Raw genomic sequence first — 19624 nt, 5'->3', positions numbered from 1 at the left:
ACATGTATTTTACAGCAATTTCTTAGCCAGTCACCCTCAAATAGAACCATTATAGGTGCATTCATATATGTATAATTTCTTACGTGTATGTTGGCTCCCAAATACGTCTAAGTTTATCAGATTTCACATTGCCATTACAGGAAAGCTGCAGTAATTTCTGTACATAGTAAAAGATGGTAGATCGGAAATTTGTTAGGGGTAACTCTACTTCCCGAGTTGTACCAAGACCTGTAACTTTCAAGGTAAGAGCCAAACGAGGTGACGGCATACACTCAACTTCTTCCAAGAGCTCTGAGTGAGGTGTACCTGTATTGGTAAAATCATTTAAGAAACAATTAACAAGAAATTCATGAAACATAAGTACTCTTGACATGTTACTTAACAATAATAGGCTCTTTTAAGAAAAATTATTTATTTAATATTAAATGTCTATATCTGAAGGGAACAGTCTCAGGATAAAATTCCATTAAAAGCAGCATGAGGTATGTGTTAACAGCTAAAGGAATTTCTGAAATCTAGATCTTTATTTGTTTACTTTTTGTATTTATCAGAAAGCAGAACAGTGCATTTTATTTCAATTTCACTATCAGGGTCTCCCACAGCAGTAAAGGGTTGGAAGGGATCTGATGACATGCTTCCCTTTAAATTACCAAATGCACTAAAATTTTTCCTTCAAGCCTTAACATTTTCCCCTTATGCTGGGTCCTTTCAATTTGCCCATATTAAGGATGGCTATGTTTTGTACACCGCTGGCAGGCTGAAGCCACAACCAGCAGCATCAACAGCCGTCATGGGCCCTGGGGCAAGATGGGAGGGGCAGGGCCAAGAGCAGCCCCTTCCACACCCTTACAGCCAAGGGCAGCTAGAGCAGCACTGCCATGGTGTTTCAAAGGGGCCTGGAGCTCTGGCCATCACCAGTGCCAAAGCAGCAGCAGCAGCTCCGAGCCCCTTTGAAAGGTCAGATCTGGGAGCAATTGCTCCCTTTGCTCCCATGGCGGCAGGCCTGGCCACAACTCTTTCAGTTACTGGGCACTGCACACAGAACTTACAGCACCCTTGTTTTTACAAGGTGAACAAGCACACGCAGGGCCAACTGGACACCAATGGCTAGCCCGTGCCAGCTGAGTGAGACTCATGAGGATTGACATAGTTTAACTGCAGTATAGGCTTCGGGCTCTGGGATCTGGTGAGGCAGGCAGGTACCAGAATTCAGAACCCTACATTTCAACTAAACAGCTCTTCAGCCTGAGCCAGCTAGCATGGGCCAGTCATGGATGTCTTAACTGCAGTATAGATATATCTTCAATGTCCTTGCAACATACCGGGTGGAGGAATTTCTAGATCAGTTGTCTGCTGGACATTAGTTCGGCCAGGTCTTGGGTCAAAAGCAGGAACCAAAGCAGAAAACTGACGTTTCAATACATAGTCATCGTCCCACGTTCTTCTACGTCCACCCTTAGTTTCATACTCCTCTTCTTCCTGTTGAAACAAGATTCCGTACAGAAATCATTTGATCAACAGTTAAACAACAAAGAAGACTGGTTACAAAATAAGATACAGTTATATAGAGGGTAAAACTAAAACTGTTTGTAGCTACAAATACACTCCCCACCATTTTATTCATAAATACAGGATGACATGGAAAATAATTAAGACTGCAAGTCTGCGACAGTGGTCATGGACACTGGCTTTGCAGGACCTCCATGATTTTCACAGCTGGAGCAACTGGCCCTGGGAGTGGCCCCTGAGTAATAGCAGTCCCAGGGTTACCCTGGAGCAGCAGTGGTCCCTAGGAGACTCTGAGCAGCAGGTACCTGGGGGCTGTTAGCCAACCTCACAGAAGCAGTGGCTAGCAATCAGACTCAAAGGCCCCCTAGAGCAGAGGTGTCCTGGGGCCTCAGAAATAGTTAAGACTTAGTAAAGGGCATTTACGGTAGAAGGCACGGACGGATCACAGGCCATAAATTCTTGTTTATTGCCTATGACCTTTCTATGACTTTCACTAAAAATACCTATAATTAAATCTTAGCTTTAAAAATAATTAACTGGAAAGCATTCAGTAGTCTATATTTAGAAATTGTTACCAGGATCTCTTATCCACTAACAAAGACTAGGATATAAGAATACTCCAACATGCATGTTAAATTAGACACTGGAGGTTTTTCTCAAATTACCATAGAAGTAACCAAAACATTTAAGGAAACCTACAAAGATAAAATAGCAAGGCAAAAGATGGGAAACCTGGGTGCCTAAAGTTAGGTTCCTAAATCTATGTTTAAGCATTTAGGTGGCCTGATTTAGAGAACAGCTGAGCACACACAAACCCCAGTAAAGTTAATCTGTAGGTGGCCAATACGTCCAAAAAGATGTAAGACATTATCCCATAGCCAAACTAAAGAGAAAATTCAGAAACATTACCACCAGACATCCTAAGTTTCTCATTTTAACTTCTGAAACATCCATTCTGGCCACCTACTTTTCCGAAGTCCAAGTACATACATACTGTGACATCACAGCTACCAAGGAACCAAACCAGATCACAGAATCAACCAGAATGGGTCAGGCAAGATGTACATATGCATATGAGTGTTTTTAAGGATTTTTCAATGAAATGCATATTTTGTCTTCCAAAGCTACACATTGCACCGCTGAAATGCGGTACTCTCTTGTCCGTCAACATCCGTGGTCTGACAAAACGTTGCCAGATGAGAGTAGTGGCTGGTGCAGGAGCCTCCACAGGGCTGGGAAACAGAGCTCCCATTGGTCTTGTGACAATGCAGGCGACAAGAGCTGGAGAGCCTGCCAGCCCATAGCGGCAGGGGGCCAGGAGCTCCTGCCCACCTCACAGCAGGAGGAACCAGGAGGCTGCCACAGAGCTGGGAGTCAGGGCTCCCGCCTGTCTCATGACAGCCAGGGTGGCAGGGGTTGACTTGGTCTCTGTGGCAGCCCCTGGGAGCCTGGGCTGGGGAAGGAGCCTGGGGCTGCAGCAACCCCAAATCCAGGGTTTTCTGCAGGCAGACGCCCTACACCTCCACTTTTCAGCAAATTCTCTTGTTTGGCACCTATCCGTTCCTGAGCATGCTGGATAACGGAGGTGCAACCTGCACAATAATTCAATCCCAAGTCTGAACTGATGCTGATTTACTAGGACAATGGCACTCACAATCTTGCCAGACTACCACACACCTTTTCAGCAGCTGGATTTATCTTTTGTACCCACAAGTTTCATCTCCCTCAAAAACTAGTTTACAAAATCAGAAACACACACACACACACACACACAAATGTCACAGCACACGATTACCGAAAATTTGATTACTTTCTAATTTTTACCGTATAATTATAAATCAATCACAATGTAAATACCGTAGTTACATTTCAGCCTACAGTCTAAAGAACAGTATAAACAAGTCATTGCTTCTATGAAATTTTAGTTTGTAATTTTAGTTTTAGTTTGTTAGTGATTTTTATGTAGCATTTTGTAAAACCAGACAAATATCTATATGAGTTGGTGTTCTCCCTGGAAAACCTCTCCTCGTCTCTAGGGGTTCGCATAACCACTGCACTACGGGAAGCAAGTAAAAAATTTAGCCAGGATAACATAGGCTCTTGTTACAGGTTGAACCTCTCTAGTCCGGCACCCTCAGAATATGAGTGGTGCCAATTGAGAGAATTTGCCAGACCACAGAACGTCAACATTGCTTAGCAGCATTAACAACATTTCCATTGCTTACAGGGCTCTTGGAAGATATGCAGAGGTAAACTACAGCTAATAACAGCATAGAACGCTGAAAGCTAGGACTAGCGGCTGGCAACAAACTTTATAGGAACATGGACAACTCCTCCACACCCATCATAGACATCCAGCTAACTAAAATCATGCTGGATTATGGGTGATGCCGAATGAGAGAGTGCCCAACCAGAGACGTTTAACCTGTACTGAATTTATGTTGCCACCATTGCCATCCTGGTTCTCAGTCCAGGATTTAATTAGATTCCCAGCTGATAAAAGAAGAAAAGGTTGCAGCTATTGCAGGCCACCTTTTTTTCACTTCCACACAGACAGAAGGTTGTGATGTTGACATTGAACTATAAACTTTACATGCACCTATCAACCTTCTTATTAGTCACCTGGAGATTAGATTACTGCAGTGCTCTCTACATGGGACTTTGTCTTAAATCCACTGAGAAACAGCAGTGGGTACACAAAATTTGGCAAACTATTTGCATCTGTCATTTCATGAGCACATTTAACTGATAGTCTATGACCTTGCGGTCTATGACTGGCTGTCCATTAGTCCCAGGATGAGTCTATGATGTTATAAAGGTCTGAAAAGGCTGTGATCTGCCAGTGCTAGAAACTGGATTTTCTCTTTATGAGATACTGCCATAGTTGGAAGTACCTGAACTAAGACTATTTTGATAGAAAAAAAGAAGGGGCTGTCGGACCAGCACTCACTATCAGGGCCTGCACCATTGTAAATTTATTCACAGTGATGAGCTATAACAGATTATAGCTATTAGTCTTCAAGGCAACTGCAAACTCTATTTTTAACTCCTGGTCAAAAGAGAAAGCAGGTCAAGTTGTGGCAATAGTACAATGGTTTAATTGGTGACGTTTATTAACTTGGTATATTTATGTTGCTGCTAATACAATACTTCGAGTAATAGTCAATATCTATTTATCGTGAATTGTTTTAAGAATTTGTCAAGTAGACTCAGAGCACAGGGAAGTTATTTTCATGAATTTATTATAACTCTAAGTAAGCACTAAAGATAAAAAGCCAGTTCTGTCTCAACACTGACAGCTTATCTATACATCTTTTATATGTATAGGTATATACTGTACCATAACTTCCTCATATTCCTGATCTTCTTGATTGTCATCTTCATTTTCATCATCTTCCTCATCTGGTTCAGGCAGATCCTCATCATCATCTAACTCTGCTAATAAAGTACTTGCCCGGCAGCTATCAAGAAAATCTATATATATAAAACAAGAGAGATAAAAACCCATTTTAAAAGGTGAGATAATTTTGAAAACTAAAAGCAGAGGAGAAATAATGAAAACAGATCTCATTTAAACAAAATAAATATGAAGGTAGGCAGGCCTAAAACTTAGTCCAAGGTACTCTGGCAATGTGGAAAAGGTAACACCACCTTGGCAAAGAAACAGCAGTCTGTTCAAAGAATACAGTAAAAATGTTTAGCAATATATCTAACTGCTTGAGAGTCACACCTAAAATTACAGAACTGATTAAAATTGAGGGGGACCCTTCATTTCTTCAGTTTGTACTATATATTTCTTAGTATTTCATATACAGTCACACTGTCAGTTTCCCATTCTGCAGGGGTCTTTCATATTTGTGCGAATACGTGGATAGTAAAACCACAAAGATTGATAATAGCTCTCCGGGATGGTTACAATCTTAAAATCAATTTTAACTCATTTTCAGAACTCATTTTCAAGTGACGGTGTCCCTTTCACTAACAATTGTGTGTTCCAGACCATAATAAATGACTAATGATTTAGTCATGAGTATACTTAGTGAAAGTCATGGACTCGCTGGCAATAAACAAAAATTCAAGGCCCGTGACCCGCCCATGACTTGTATTAAAAATACCCTTGACTAAATCTTAGATGGCAGGGCTGCTGCTCAGGGGTGCGGGGCATGGTTCAAAGCCAACGGCACAGGCTTGCAGAGGCTGCTGAGCAGCAGCTGCTCCAGCTGCCCCTGGGACTGCTGCCAGGGTCCTACCAAGCTGTGGCTGCTCCCACTACTTAGATGGTCTTAGAGAGTCAGTCACACTGGCTGCTGCAGAAGTCATGGCAGTCAAGGAAAACGACAGAATCCATGACTTCCATGACCTCTGTGACAGACACAGAACCTTACCACTGGCATAAAATAACACATTCTTTAGATAATATGTTTGCTCATATTTTTAAAGAATTATACAACAAAAACATTGATATTGGCATGCAGCTCACCCATACTCTGTTAGTGTCTACTAACAAGGGTTTTTTACTCTCTTTTTTTTTTTTTTTTTTGATTCCTTCTTCATATTTCTATGCCCCTCCTATGGAGAGTCTACCAGAACACAACATATAAGTTCATCTATCCAAGCAATCTGTGCATTGTTCCCAAGACTCCAGAAAGAATTCTACGACATCTATCCCACCAATCTCTCCCAAGTAAGTAGTGTGCTTTAAGCCCAGCCAATGAGTCAGAACAAAAATTTTTGTCAGCATGTAGATATGTGAGTGATACTCCTATTTCCTATCACAAAATAAAAAAAAAAATAAGAAATTAAAAAGGCATATTCAGACATCTTTAACTAATCCCCTCTAACAGGTCTGATCCATTGAAATGATTGGACATTACATCAGACCCAAGACAGAACTTTTCTCTACCTTAAATACTTTGTTCATTTTAGCTTTAAATGACTCATGGTCAAGCTTTCATGACTTCCTTTAGAACAGGGATAGGAGAACCACTGACCCATAGACAAATCACTCAGGGGCCACACAAGTGAGAAGCAAAAATAACCCTCACTGATGTGATCTCTGACAGTAGGGGGACCAGGGCTACGAGGTCTGGGTAGGAGGAAGGGTGCAGGAGTGGGCTGGGGATGGGAGATATGGGCAGGAGTGGGCTACGTGGGGTTGGGGGGAAATTTATAGAAGGCTGCAGGTGAGGGAATCTGGGTGGAAGGGGTGTAGAAGAGAGCTGGTGTATGGGTAAGAGGAAGGGTACAGGATGGTTTGCAGTGTGGGGTCTGGAAGAGAGTGGGAAGGAGCAGTGTGGGGGGGGGAGTGAGGGTGCAAGGAGGAGTGGGACGGGGGTCTGGATGGGAGGGGGCATACAAGTGGTTGAGGGACACAAAGTGTGGGCAAACGGACTGCACTTACCTGCTTACCCCCAGATGTACCCGGCTTTGCGCCCCCTCCTTCAGCTCCCGGGAAATGGCAGAATTCCAGCCAAATATAGCAGTGGTATGAAGCCTCTGGGCTGTGCTGCTCCCCTTCTCCCAAGCCACTTCCTGCCCTCCCATGCCCCATCAGAGTCCATGGTCTGGATCTAGCCCTGGCTTGCCTGATCCAGCCCACGAGGCTCAGGGCTCTTCATCCCCAACCTGCTGCATGCTGTGGAAAGGAGACCCATGCCTCGGGGTCTGGATCTAGACAAGCTGCACTCTGGATACGGACTGTGAACCAGGGGTCCTCATCCTTGCTTTAAGAGACAATTCCCAATCTAATAAACCACAATGTGTTTCCTGATACCTAACCTAAATTTTCCTTGGCTCAAATCATCGCTTTGACTTCTGTGTGTTACTCACTTTGGACTATTCTTAATTCACGCTTTTCCTTTTTCATATTTACACCTTTTAACTGTTTATCCTATCTCACAGTTATTTAACCAAACCAATGTACATGATATATTGAAGTTCATTTGGTCTGTCCTCATAAATAAGTTCATTCCATCCTCGTAATCATTCCATTTTTAAAAATTCCCCTCAACTTTTTAATATTCCTCTGGTACTAAGGCTCCTGAGACCAACCACAAACTATTCATTCAGAAAATAAAATGTGTTACCTCTGAGATAAAAGGCAATGGCCTGGATTTTAAAAGGTCTTCAGCCATTGCTATGCACAGCATTGCAACACCTAACTGGTTCAGGAGTTTAAAATCTCATATTCAAAGGGATTCAAACTCTTTTGTAAATGACATTTAGACTCTTGAATCAGTTAGGAATCACAACACTAAGCATAATAATGCCTAAATACATTCATAAATCTGGGTCAATACCTACACAACACACAAAAAAGGTCTGATTTTAAAATAGGCCTATTTATGGAATATTTTAGATGTTAATTCATTACCCCAATACTTTAAGACAAATTTAAATGCCTAAATAAAATAAAAAATCAGTAAGTGCAGAAGAGAGAATCAGAATATATATAAAAAACCAAAATTTACAGAACCACTGCCATTACATCAAAATTGCTTTGACTGGGCACAGACTTTCACAACTAATGACAGGTGAACAGCTCAACTCTCAAATACTGATCAGTAAATAAAATACTAAACAAAAAAAACATCGAAAAGGTAAGTAAGAAAAGGAAAATCATTAATGGGAAGTCTGCTTATGTTCATTTAAAAATGAAACTTACCATATAAAGAATATTCTGCCTCCTGACCTGTATCGCTCTCACTAGATGTTGATGTTAGGCTAGTAGTTAGAGTGTTACTAAGTGACTGACCAACAGATAAAACTGTAGTTGCTGTAGCTACATTGCTGCTGCTAGTAACACTGGATGTAGACATGGTCACTGTTGATGTGGTACCAGTTGTAGTCAGATTAGGAAAACTTTGGGCACCCATAAGAGGAGAAGCTATAAAGATATGGTAAGATAAAATAAATGATTTGAAGAATACAATTTACATGCATGAGTTTTGTGTTTGAAAAAAAAATTTTTGGCTTGAAAGTCACCATGTGTAACCTGTCTGAGGCTTATGAGAAGATGGATCCCTAAATAAATTGTTATACAGCAACTGTTTGGGGATGTTAAATAGATCACATATCCAGTTTTGAAGAACTGCCATTTAAACTAATCAAATTTTATTGAACAAGTCCCACACTGTATACCAATCCCCAGAAATCTGCAATACCTTCTTTAAATCTTTGCTTAATTTGATTTCAGCTCTTCTCTACTGTAAAGACAATTTCAAATATAGAGAAAATATTTTAACTGCAAAAATGGATATTAAAACGGATATAATTTTGTTGCTTCTGATTTTTGCACATTTTACAAATCCTGCAAAAACCCTAACCTCACATAAGTAGTATATTGGTTAATTCTATGTTATGTATTTATTCATTATCATGAACAACATATTTCAGTCACAGGAGCGATGAAAAAATGTAACCTAATTTGCATATTTGTGTTAGAAATCTCAGCCATGATTTCACCTTAAAACCATTTTCTGACTTTAATATTTATTTACCTTTTAAAAAAACAAACAAACCAGTGAGGACTCAAAGCAAGAAAAAGTGACCTGTGACAGTGTGCCCATAAATACAACTGAATTTTATTTTAAATGTATAATAATTAAGGCCCTACTTCAATCACCAGGTGATCTTCAAATAATTACAGCTCACTTGCAAACAAGACATGGAAAATTGAAGAAAGATAATACTAGAGCTTTATTTAAAGTAGCAATTTGCAAAAGCCAAGAGTAGACCTATGTTTAAAAAACTGCTAGAAGGATAAAATCATTCAAGTATAATGTTATGTCCACTAATGCTTTTTGATATCCAGACATCATGCTGCAACAACAGTACATTCATTACACGAAACAAACAACTGGTACAATATTACCTTCAGAGGACTGTACAACTCTTACACAACTGCTGTAGAAATCAAGTCCTATCACTCTAGCCTTTCACAAACAATGAGTGTTAGTGCAGCGTTAAACACACACTCAAAGTGTTTGCAAAATTGTGGACTGGGTAAAGTAAGCTAATTAAAATAAGAACTGCAATGGAAACCCAATATTGCAGCATCTGCAATATCACGAATGAAATAGAGCCTTAATAATAACTGACATCTATACATCTATGTTTACTGTAATTCAAAGTGCAAAATTCTGGGTGTTTACTCGGTGACCATGATTATATATGCAGTGCTGCAAAGTGTATCTGTAATTCTCAATCCTGCAAATGTTTCTGGCCAAGTTTAACTTTAAGTTTGTAATTGTCCCATTGACTTGAATGTGACTTCTCACATGCTTGAAGTAAACATCGTGCATGTTCGCAGGTTCAGGTCATACTAAAATATACAGCTCACTGCATCCCATGTAATTTTTCAAACATTATTTCTATAAAACGTGAACTACAAATTTTTAAAAAATAAGCTTTTTAATTAATAAGAAACCAAATTTTGGAAATTACTTCCAAAAGGGACACAAGCAATCTAATCATATCAGAAAAAGTTTAGGGGAAAAAACAAAACACAGTTGGTTTACTCAGTGCATCTGATAGCTCTCTGTGTAATAAATATTAATGCTGCTCTTTCATTCTGTAGTAAGTCATTTCCCCTTTGTTGATATGGGTCCTAACACAACAGGCTAAACACTACAAACAGGAAAATGTGACTAGGAACCCCACATAAATATGCAGCGATATCCTAGGCAAGTACAGTACCAGAAGCTAATTTCACATTTTTAAAACGTGACTAGACTTAAATTTTGAAGATTCACTCAAGTGCTAACCTTACTTTCTAAAAAGACCTCTCACTTCCCCATTCTATTTTTAAAAAAAAACCCATAAACATCAAGATTAACAGCAAGCATGAGAAATTTCAGGCCAGTGGACTTATAATTTTTTTAGGAGCCTGAAAACAGAGATTACAGTAGTGTGAATATTTCCCATACATAACCATAGTAGCAACAGCAAGACGCTACTAGAATAAGAAGGTACAGCAGAAGCCAAAAACATGCCAGCTGTTGTTATTACACAGAAATCATGCAAGGCTAGAGAAACTGTTCAGCTCATATAGTACTGCATAGTAACAACCGGTAAATGTTGGTATTTTTAAATTGCAACCCTTGTAGCTAGATCCCCAGCCCCCATGGTCATCTGTAATTTCAAACAGACTATTCCTGGATAAGCCTATATGCAGAATGTATCTCAATTCCAGGCCTCCCACTTTGCTATAAGTCACACTAAAGCTAAAGCCACACTACCACAGAACATGGACCTGCTCAGGGGAGATCTTCCATGGTTTTGTCCTGCCCATGTGCCAAACAGCGCTTTCTGGAGTCAAACTTCAGAACTCCATGAGAGCAGCAAGGAGTGAGGATGGTCAATGAGAGAAAAGCTCCCATTATCCTTCTTCTGTGTAGACAGCCACTGTAGACAACCGCTGATAAGTTGATTTTAGCTATGCAATTTGAATAGCTAAAATTGAATATCAACAGTTGATTTTTATACCTAGTATAGACATAGCCTATGTTTAGTTCCCTTACAGAAATTTAGTCTGGTGCCTCTTTCAGGCATCTAGTAGAGATGCCATCTGCTCCTTTTATAAAAAGTCAAAATAATTACTAAAAGGAAGGCAACCTTTTTTTAAAGATGAAAATTTTGAAATAAGCAACTGGCAAGTTAGGGACTGGGTATGGCAAGTTAAGGACTGAGTATATTTGCACTTTGCATCACCACTGTTCCACAATATATGTCTTACTCTACGGCCAAATTCTAGAAAGCTAATTAAGTGTGTTATTAAAATACATATTATTGTTTTCAATCAAAACATTTCCCTCCCCTGTCCAGCATAAATAAAACTTTAGCATTAGTGGCACAGTACTCCCATTCTGTGAAAAAAAATTACTTCCTTCCTCTCCTGTTCTCCTTTATTTTTTATGACTGCCCAAAGATGGTTTTTTTTCTGGTCTCCCTTTATGAGCATAAGAATTGGCAGCAAAAACAAACTAGAAAGTTTTCCATACAGCAAAGAAAAAGATTAGTACATGTGCCCACAAAAAAGGAGGAAGGAACAATCCCTTCTACTTTGGTTGGTGGTCAAGCTATTGGGGGGGTGGAACCAACAAGGGAAAAGAACACAAAAAGCGTGGCGAGTCTAATATGAAACTGAATTGTTGCTTTCTGGTTAAAACACCTTTATTTCTCTGAACTTGGCCAATTTGATACAAGGCTGCCTCCTTTCAATGCCTCCTTCTAATTAAAAGATCATAATTTGTCAAATTCACATGACAAACACCGGCAAGTTCCATGATAGATCAAGTGAGAGACAGGGCCACTCTAAGATTCAGAAGAGTGAAACAACTCTTCATAAATAGCATGATTTTTCTCTTATTATACCTTAAATCCAGCAAAGGGCTTCAGCCTATATCTTGCCACACACCATACTACTGAAATAAATGGAACTACACACATGCGTGAAGCTAGGCATATGCCTAACTGGTTTGTTGAATTAAAGTTTTACACAATGTCATAATGAATTCAGGCAAGGGGATTACAGATGATCTTACTATTAAGAGGGAAACTGAATTCATAGAAATTTTACGCTTTTTACTGTACACTATTTTTTCCCTTTTGTGTTCTTTATTTTCAAGTCTATAGAATCACTTCACAATGCACAGGAAAATTCCTTGATAATACTAGTAATTACACGTACACACATTCTCTCTCTCTTTCTCTCCCTCCCCCCTGCTCTGCCAGTCCTGGGGCAGATCAGACTTTTAATGTGTACAAATTGATGTTTAATATGGAACAGATTCAAGACACAGCCTCCTCAATCATTTGCTGCTACTTTTCCAGCATCTGTAACTTCAATGAAGTAACACATTTTTAAAAAACATTACAGACATAAATTTCTTTTCTTGTTTGGAGAGTACAACAGAGGAAGTAAGGACACTTGACATCAACAGTGTTACAAATTAGTGAAGAAACAGCAATACAGTAAACACCCGATATATGCCATTTCAACTTGTATTTAACTTGTGTTAATGTGAGCTGAAATCCTGGGGGTTCCAGGGGCTGGGGGTTGGCAGGAGTGCAGCTCCTGCACCAGCTCCCAGCTCCAGCCCCCTGCTCCCCCAGCTGGAGAGAAGCCTGGTTCCCAGCTCTCCACCACCCTAGGAGCCAGGAAACTGAGCAGAGCTGGTGCACTGATCAGTTTCCTGGCTCCTGCAAGCCCAGGGGAGCTGGGAGCCATGCTGCCTCCTGGCTTCCAGCTCCCTCCAACTTACATGAAATTTGAGTTACATGAGGTTGTCCAGGACACAACCCTTGCATAACTTGGGGGTCTACTCTACACCATTTCCCAAACACAATGAAAAGGAGTGCATCAGTAACAGAAGAACTCGGATATGGGGGCTGATTTAGTTAAATCCCATGTGAAGATTTCAGAATGGACCACATTTGAAGTCTAAAAGGAAGCCAAAGACAGTCAGATTCATTCACATCCCTCTTAGCATGAAAGATTTAAGCTCATTCTCTGAGGGGAAAAAAAAATATCTTACTTACTTGCAGTGCTCATGACATTCCTTCCCAAAGTATTAGTGTTGTTATCACTGCTACTTCGGCTTAAATTCATGTTGTTAGTGGCATTTGTACGTGCAATGTTGGCCACTCGTCGTACAAAAGACTCCAAGCTAGAGGTTTCACGTGAAGATAAGTTAGGAACACTTGCACTGGAACTCATTGGAGCACCAGCAGCCAACAAAGAACTCACTGAAAGTCTGTTACTTGCTGAAGAGCTAAGGGGTCGTTGGGAAGCTGCTTCTTTATTGGTCATTTCAGAGACTGAACTAACATCAGGAGAGCTTACACTAACAATTCCCATGGATATGGCACTAGACTCCCCAGGAGTACGTATGGAATTGTCTGGACCTAACTTCCTTTCTGCATTTTCATTTCCCGTGTCCGCTGTTAAGGTGCTGGTGCTTGCACTGGATGATGACCCTACTTCAGCTTGAGGCACGCTATCAGCAGAAGACAGAACAACAATTGGCTCATGGACGTCAGTGCCTGAAACTATATTCTGTTCCATTACACTCTCTGATCTCCGTTCCATTTTGGTCGAACCCAAGCTGATGTCGCTGCTACTGGCCACGCTACACACAGAACTGCTGCTTCCTTTTCTACTTGAGGAGCCTGCAGCAGCAGTCGTCTTGTCTGGACAGTTGTTTTTCACCAAGCTGCTCCATGACTGCGTTGTGCCTGAAACAGTGGATGAAACAGGTTTGGGTGATGCCGCTGAATCAGGGTCGTACCCTGGTGCAAGCTTGAGGTCAAACTTTCCTTCTGCGCCCATACGGTAAGAGTTAGAGCCACCAGCATCCCAGGTGACATCAATCCAGCCTGGAAAGGACAGGAGTTTGTGAGACCCAGCAGAAAGCAGACAGGAGCGTGTCAGACAGTAGCTCCACAATATGGGATCAGCTTTGCATCAGGGCTGTATCTTTGAGTTACTAAAATTAGCATATAGCCTTCAGTGCCAATTAAAATGAAAAGTTTTGGAATTTAAATATTTTGATAGTTTTACTACATAAAATTGGCATTCGCATGCATTAGTTCATCTCTATCTTCAGGGTCTGAGAATCCAGCCAAAACAAGTTTGCTCCAGGCTGGAACTGGGCATACTAGATGTCTGTCAAACAGCCATTTTCTACTTTTTTAAAAAACATATCTTACTTTTATTAAAGATGGCTATAAGTTCATGTAACTGGATTAAAGGAATATGTAAGATAAATGGTTTATAATAACAAAGACTGCTATATAGTTTCCTTTAAAATTAGAAATTTCATTCCTTAAAATTTAAGCCAGCAAAGAACATAATTATGTATTAAAATTTCTCATGTATTCATTCATTTCTGTGACACTGGAAAAATTACACCACTTTTATATATGTTGCATAACTGGAATTTTGTGTGCTACCATCTTTAAGTTATAGAATGCATATTTAAAAATGAAGTTGGTTAAGTGGAACATTTTCCTTCTTGTATTCTAATTCAAAACAGAGTTTTACTGAAACTCAGTGTTTGTTTAATGTGGGCCCAATCCTGTATTCCTTACTCACATGAATGGCCTCACTGACTTCCACTGGACTATACAGATAATTACTTGCTTGAGTAAGGGTAGCAGGTTTGGATTCTACAATTGTAAAAGAATAATAATTAAATAAAATATTTTACTAGATGATTATTTGAGACAAAAATGGCACTAACAAGGGATGCAGTTTTTCTACTTTTTATCAGAACATGTCTCAACAACACTGTCCTGTGATAAAAAAAGAGTAAATGTAAGAAAGCTCAAAAAGTAAAGTTAATACCTAGACTTGTAATTCAGACAACTGTTATGACTGCTCACAACAGCGTGAATAAAAGGCAAAATGTTTTAATGTTTTCATTTCTTGGCTTGTTTAAATGTTTATTACAATCATTGTTTCATAAAGGTTTTTTGTTTTAAATTTAAACTTTATTTGGTAGCACTGCTTCAGCTGACAAATACCTCCCATTAAACTCAGCAAAGTTTGGGAGGTTTTCAGTCATTTTGTGTCACATCAGAATAAACTAGACCTAGAAACCGTCAAGCCTAGATGCACATATCTTTTCAAATAAAACACAGCTACAAGCTATTTTTAAGTTAATTATTAAAATACACTTTTGGCATCATTAAATGCCATTGTGTATGTGTGCAAAGTTCTACTAAAAAGGCACAACTTGTTAGAACAAGTGCAACTCCATAGGCAATTTTCAAAGTAGGCCACCATACACACTTGTATTTTGGAGAAAAAGAGTACATGAAAAATAGGTATCCAAATTTGCAGTCCCTTATTGTGGTAAACAAATATGAAGTTCCTTATGGGATTCAGGAGAGAATGCTTCAGAAAAAGCATAACCAAACACGCTATTCCTAGTTACTCTTACCTTTCCTGTATTATTTACATTACCTTCTTTTCAAAAGCACCAAGAAATCTTAATTTAAAAATGTGTTCACTTTCTATGCATTAGGAATCTTGCTCCTCCAAGATGCGAAGTACTCTAGCCACAGTCCAACAAAACATTTCAACATCTGTTTAAAATTCAGAAATGAGTAGTCCCGTTCAAGTCCCTGGGACTCTTTTTGCAACATTCCAACAATGCATAGGAAGACTATGGATGGATAAACAATTTGCTGGTACGTTTTTGCAATCAGACAAAAACATAAGAAGGCTGAGCAGTTGTTTCACTAATTTTAATTAAGTTTTGGTGAAAGGAGATAAACCACTGATTTACTAGAAGAGCTGCATGACAAAAATGCTTCTCAAACATTTAGAAAGATATTGCGAACAAGAATATGGCTGTGGGTGCAGCTGCTCACAGCAGCATACTAACCACAGAATATTATGTCTTTAAATAATAAAGGGTTAATCTAACATGCCAAAAATACAGAGCTAAGGAAGCACTGGTTCCTATATTCACGAGACATTAGAAGTGGAGTTGATATTACATGCTTGAACGGGAAAAAACAATTCTTCCGGAGCCTCTTAGATAGAGCTCTATATCTTCCTAAGCTCAACTTTCCATAGCTTTTGTACGCTTAGATCAGCCCCTTAACATTAAGTTCACTGCTTTTATATTTTATATAAAGCAAACATTGACCTGATCCCAGTGAAGCTAGCAAGACAGGAAAAGTATAGCATATGAAAAAAGGCCAAGAAAAAATATTGCAAATGCTAAGCTAGAAGAGATGCAAAAAGATATCTTGAGATAATGCAGATACAAAGCACAGTTCATCTTGTACTGATCAACAATTTTACATGCTCTAATTGTTCATCATGTCACACAGATTCTGCAATAACAATTTGGTGTATTTCATTAGGCAAAATGCTAAATACATTCATTTTGTAGTCAATTGCCAAACCAACTCAATTTCTATTTGCACTTATATGTAGTAGAACAAACTATTTTCATGAATTAAAATGAAACATGCAGAATTTCAGAACTTAACTGCAAATACGAAAACACAATCATAACATTTAATTCTTCCTTACAACCATCACCTTATCATTTACATATAAACTATCAGCCAGAAAGGATCATCATAATAATTGAGTCTAACCTGCATATTGCAGACATCAGAACCCACCCTCCCCTTCACCCTAAAAAAGATCTGTAATCTCCATCTGAGTTTCTGAAGTCCTCAAATCACTATTTATAGACTTCAAGTTACAGACAATCTATCATTTACTGTAGCTTAAATCAGCGAGAGCATGGGGCTTCATGCTGCAGAACAAAACAAAAAGTCTCCAAGGTTCTGTCAGTGAAACCTGAGAGAAAACCGTTCCAGTCCCAAATTATGGTCATCAGTTAAGATTCTGGGTGAGACCCACCAGCCAAACCACTTGGAGAAAGAACTCAATGTAGTAATTCAGAAGCCTCCCCATCCACTGGAGATGTATTTGCTACTAGCCATCCCAGATGTGCCATGTGCCATTGTAGGCAATATCATAACATCCCTTCCTATAAATTTATCAAGTTCATTCCTAAAACCAGTTAGGACTTGTGTTTGCACTTCTGGCCTCAGCATGCTATTGCAAAACTTTACTCTTCTGTTGGTTAGAAACCTCTAATTTCAAGTCTAAACTTGTTGGTGGACATTTATAGTCCTTTGTTGTGTCAACATTGGCTCTTAACTTAAATAACCCCTTTCCCTCCAGTCTTTATCCCTTTGATGTATTTACAGAGAGGAATCATATTTCCCCATAGCCTTTTTTTAATTAAACTGAACAAACCCAGCTATGTAAGTCTTCTAGGACTCCTCTGATTATCCAAGTAGTTCTTCTCTATACCTGTTGCACTTGGAATTATACTATTCCTGTTGGGAAACAAACACTGCACACAGTATTTCACATGAGGAATAAAGCCTTGTATAAGGGTAATGACACTTTCCTATCTCTACTGGAAATACTTTGCCTAATGCATCCCATGACTACATTAGCCTTTCAAAATTGTTGCAAAAAACCCAAAAGTATAATTTCATAATCACAATGCAATGCTAATGTTACTGCACTGTGATTACAAACTTATACTATTGTTTTCTTTATTATTACTCTCAAACCCTTAAATTCAATAAGGACTTGCTCACCATTGTGCAATTCTCCCGTAACAGTGCCTTCGCCCTGTGGACTACCATCCTGATCTCGCCACTTCCAGTCAATTCCTCTGATTACACGAGCGCCAGGAACCATGTACTTCAAAACTTGAGAGCGAACTAGCCGCCTCTGCCTGCGCAGATTAGCTTCTGCCTCTTTAGCTGCTTTTCCTACAAACCATAATTGAAATGCAGATTAAAGAAAAATCTAGACAACACTGTAAAAGTAGGTTTAAAAGGTTACACTGATTTTCATACAAACATATTTTGAGCTTATCTTTTTTTAAAAGGTCCATGAAAGAGTTCAGTTTATCAACTTCATCATTCACTGTCACTTTGTGCAAAAGCAAATTGGATAGACGCATTCTTTTCCTTACCTAATTGATCTTCACACACTCCATTCACAGTACCATAAAGCTCAAAACCAGACAAGGAGAGGTAGTGTGTTTGCCCACTGGCATTCTTTCCCATCTGTTTTATTCTGACGTGCCTCCATCCTTGCTTCTCATCCTTTGCTGGATCTACTGGCCAGGTTGCTGTAGATCTTCATGTTAAATGGGAGGGGAAAAGGGGAGGAAAAAGTGGTACCAATTAATTTTACTACTGCTAATTTAACAAAAATGCATGAAAACTGACAAGAATAAGAACATGGAAAAGTATGACTATAAGAAGTTTTACAGGTTACAAAATTTGGACACGTCCTAGTTTGAGTTCACAAATGTTACCTCGTTTCTCCAGGAGAAAATCAAAGCCACCTGCTAAACCCAGACTTCAACTTTTTCCATCAGGTGAACCACATATTAAGAATCTCATGGAATACTTTCCCCTATTCTTGACTGCATGGAACACTTAAACTTCCCAGTCATAACTACATAAATGTTCCTGAAGCTATTATAGAAACTGCTTACAAGAAAAAATATTATGTAAATCAATAGCTTATTTTAGCTGCGTTCACCATAATGTAATGCAAACCAGGAACAAAGATCAAAACCAGTATATAATGACCAGCCAACTTGCTACAAACCAACAGCAAGCATTCAGGAGATCATGGACACAGCTTACAGAAAACTGCTCTAAACCACATTATGTTGCTTCAGTGCACGTTAAGCTTACATGGCATTAACTTATTCAGGAATAAAAGGAATGCTGAGTTAAGATTTCAAAACAGAAGAATAAACAAAATTAGCTCTAACGTATTTCTACTGCTTATGACAAACCTTAGAAATTAGGCAACAACCTGATCTTACTGATATACTGAGATGAAACATTTGTTACGTTCTACACTGCACAACACACAGAGTGAACACTCAGACACTTTTTTTTTAAAACACCAATAATGCACCCCTTTACTATTGATATATATTAACAAGGTCATAAAGAAGCAACTCTGTGAAATGTAAAAATATAGATTTTCAATACTTATGAACAAAAATGCAAAACTAAGTTTGCAGACAAGTTCTTAAAAAAGAACCAAAGAGCAGTTTAAAATTAGAGATGGAACAGCTTATATCTAAACGCTAGGAAATAGCAAAGTGCATTTTTAATTGACGGTTCAACTTCGTAAAGGCAGCTAGAACATTTCCAACATACCCTGGTTCATTGAGACTACAATCATCAACATGGGTATACAAAGTAGTCCAGTTTTGTCCATCCTTGGATACTTGGAAAACCCAATTTCGGAGTGCAGATCTTCCATAGCCACGAGCATGGCGTAATGTATAAGCTGATGGTATCACCCAAAGACCAAGATCTATGGCAAACCAAGCATTCTTGTCATCATTAGTATGACAATTCAAAGCTGAACTCTCACGGCTTAAGATGTCTTCCAAACGCCCATAAGGCAGATTTCTTCCTTCTGAAGATGTAACCACTACTAATCCATAAGCTGCTGGATTTACCCACTCATAGGCAGTTCTATGTTTAAAAAAGAATTGTAGGATTAATTTATCATCTATTTTAAAAG

The 19624-nt window shown here is 39.1% G+C and overlaps 1 protein-coding gene across 5 annotated transcripts in view; it reads right to left on the bottom strand.

Annotated features, from left to right (window-relative positions):
- The window catches only part of HECTD1 (HECT domain E3 ubiquitin protein ligase 1), a 94521-nt gene that overhangs the window by 20165 nt on the left and 54732 nt on the right, over positions 1-19624 (bottom strand). For 2 of the 5 annotated variants that reach the window (XM_074996882.1, XM_074996883.1), the window contains exons 22-29: positions 19252-19575; positions 18039-18205; positions 17656-17832; positions 13051-13887; positions 8174-8395; positions 4850-4983; positions 1323-1479; positions 84-306 (exon numbers count right to left, since the gene is read on the bottom strand). In XM_074996882.1, coding sequence (XP_074852983.1) covers positions 84-306; positions 1323-1479; positions 4850-4983; positions 8174-8395; positions 13051-13887; positions 17656-17832; positions 18039-18205; positions 19252-19575 — 2241 coding nt within the window. The remainder of the gene's footprint in view (positions 1-83; positions 307-1322; positions 1480-4849; positions 4984-8173; positions 8396-13050; positions 13888-17655; positions 17833-18038; positions 18206-19251; positions 19576-19624) is intronic. The other 3 variants (XM_074996884.1, XM_074996885.1, XM_074996886.1) reach the window with 2 other exon arrangements.

This window comes from Carettochelys insculpta, chromosome 6, assembly GCF_033958435.1.
Source record: "Carettochelys insculpta isolate YL-2023 chromosome 6, ASM3395843v1, whole genome shotgun sequence".
Lineage (NCBI taxonomy): Eukaryota > Metazoa > Chordata > Testudines > Carettochelyidae > Carettochelys > Carettochelys insculpta.
This window is presented reverse-complemented; position numbering and strand designations above follow the sequence as displayed.